The following is a 2,526-nucleotide window of genomic DNA, read 5'->3' as shown; positions in this document are numbered from 1 at the left end:
CTTCCTTCCTTCTTTTTTTTTTTTTTTTTTTTGTGAGTGTCGAAGACAAGGGTTTCTCTGTGTAGCCCTGGCTGTCCCGGAACTCATGGTATAGACTCCCTTGTTTGTTCCTCCTGAGTGCTGGGATTAAAGGCCGGCTGGCTAGGAATTCCTTGTATATTTCAGGGAGATTAGTTTTATAGACTCTTCATCATTTGGAGTGTTTGTTCATCTGCTACATTTTTGAAAAATTCCTAGACTACCATTTTGTTTGTTCTTGCAGTGCCTGGGCTCAAACCTAGGGCCTTGTGCATGTGAGCCAAGTACTCTGCCACAGAGCTAAATGCCTATCTCAAGAAACTCTTGTGAGAGTATATATCTTTTTATTTATTTATTTAATTCAGTTTTTTATTAGTCATTTGTTTACATCTCAAATGATATCCCCCTTCCACAAGCCCCCCATCCCATCTCCCCTCTCCCCCTCCCCTTTGCCACTACGAGGGAACTCCTCTACCCACTCACCCACTCCTGCCTCACTGTTCTAGCATCCCCCTACCCTGGGTCATCAAGCCTCCACAGGACCAAGGGCCTCCCCTCCCACTGATGTCAGATAAGGCCATCCTCTGCTACATATGTATCTGGAGCCATGGGTCCCTCCATGTGTACTCTTTGGTTGGTGGTTTAGTTCCTGAGAGCTCTGAGTGGTCCACTTAGTTGATACCGTTCTTCCTATGGGATTGTAATTCCCTTCAGCTCTTTCAGTTCTTCCCCTAGCTCAGGGGTCCCCGGGCTCAGTCTGATGGTTGGATATGAATATCTGCATCTGTACTGGTCAGGTGCTGGTAGAGCCTCTCAGGGAACAGCCATACCAGGCTCTTAACAGCAAGCTCTTCTTTGCATCAGCAATAGTATCAGGGTTTGGTGTCTGCAGATGGGATGGATCCCTAGGTGGGGTGGTCTCTGGATGGAGTGGAACAGAGAGATTTTATATCTTGTGTGCTATTTTTCATCCCTGCTCTTCACAGCAGAGATTGAGATTAGATATGTTTCTTTCTCTTCTTGTATGTATTCTAAGGGTTCACTTTCTGCTTGTAAATGAAGGTTCCTCTTCCTCTTGCAGGTGCAGCCAGTGTGGCTCGGGCCTGGAGTGCAGCTTTTGATGGCCTCATAGGGAACCATATCTCCCAAGCCATGCAGACGACTTTCCCTATCCAAGTGCCCAGCTTTCTGGCCAAGTATCCAGACTTTTTTGCGCTTGGTCTGGTGATAGTCCTTACTGGTGAGACAGGCTGGAGAGGGGTGGTGAGTGTGTGGTGGGAGGATTGGAACTGGTGGAAGATGTAAAATCCAAGGCACTAGAGGGCAGAGTGTGAGACAGGGGTTTTTCCCATACTGGGGGCTGTGGGTCTGTAGTAAAATACTGAGTAACAGCATGCCTAGCTCTCAGCCACTGGATGTTAGAGGTACCCTTTTCCCCATGGTTACAAGCCAGGTGTGTGCGGTACCCTGCCATTCTCCAACCTTCTGCTGAGATCCACTAATGTAGAATTAGCTTCTACTTCTGCAGTTACATTGATTGATTGATTGTATGTGCATGTGTGTGGGTTACATGCATATGGAGGTCACAGGACAAATTGTGGAAGTTGGTCTTCTCTATCATGTAAGGGCCTGGAGGTAGAACTCAGATTGCCAGGCTTCTTGGTAAGCTTTTTTTTACCTGATAAGCCATCTTGCAAGCCTTTCTTCTGTATGAAGACCAAATTTAAAAAAAAAAATTAGGTCTTACTTTATGTGTACGTGTTTTGCCTGCCTGCATGTATTTATGTATACCAAGTATCTGCCTGGTGCCATGGTGCCTGCAAAGGGGGTATCAAAGCCACCATATGGGTTCTGGGAACTAAACCCTGGTCCTCTGCAAGAGCAGCCAGTGCTCTTAATTGATGAACCATCTGTCCAGCCTGAGATTTTGACATTGACCCACAGTCTCCCTTCTTGTGTATCTGGGTTGATTTAACTCTTAGTTCCACTACTTGTGTCCTGGTATTGCAGGTGTGTGCCACCACAGCCATGTTAGGGTTCTTACTGCCTTCTTTCCATTCCCTTTCCTGCAGGAATCCTGGCCCTGGGAGCACGAGAGTCAGCCCTGGTCACCAGGGTTTTCACAGGAGTGAATCTTTTGGTGCTGTGTTTTGTCTCCCTCTCCGGCCTCATTAATGGCAAGCTACACAATTGGCAGCTCACAGAGGATGACTACAAACTGGCTCTGTCAGAATCCAACAGCACTGACAGGTCAGGAGCCCCAAACGACACAGCTAGCTCAGGGCAGGAAAGGGGTCTGGCAGAGAGTAGGGGTCTGGCTACTGGGCCCAAGTGAGGCATCTAGCAGCCCAAAACAGTGCCACAATGTGGAAGTTGTGTATAGCTCTTCAATGGTTTTCTTTAAAAAAATTAATTTTAAATTTGAGACTTGTTTCTTTTCTTTTTTTTTCCTTTTCTTTCCCTTTTCTGTCTTTGTTTCTTTCTTTTTCTTTTAGTTTTTTTTTTTTT

At 46.2% G+C, this 2,526-nt stretch overlaps 1 protein-coding gene across 1 annotated transcript in view; it reads left to right on the top strand.

Moving 5' to 3' along the window:
- The window catches only part of LOC110336757 (cationic amino acid transporter 3-like), a 12,644-nt gene that overhangs the window by 5,171 nt on the left and 4,947 nt on the right, over positions 1–2,526 (top strand). Inside the window, exons 3-4 of the mRNA XM_021219490.1 lie at positions 1,100–1,258; positions 2,091–2,268. Of these exons, the coding sequence (XP_021075149.1) occupies positions 1,100–1,258; positions 2,091–2,268 (337 nt within the window). The remainder of the gene's footprint in view (positions 1–1,099; positions 1,259–2,090; positions 2,269–2,526) is intronic.

The sequence above is a fragment of the Mus pahari genome, chromosome 19, assembly GCF_900095145.1.
Source record: "Mus pahari chromosome 19, PAHARI_EIJ_v1.1, whole genome shotgun sequence".
Classification (NCBI taxonomy): Eukaryota; Metazoa; Chordata; class Mammalia; order Rodentia; family Muridae; genus Mus; species Mus pahari.
Note: the sequence above shows the minus strand (reverse complement) of the source record. Positions and strands in the feature narration are given on the sequence as shown.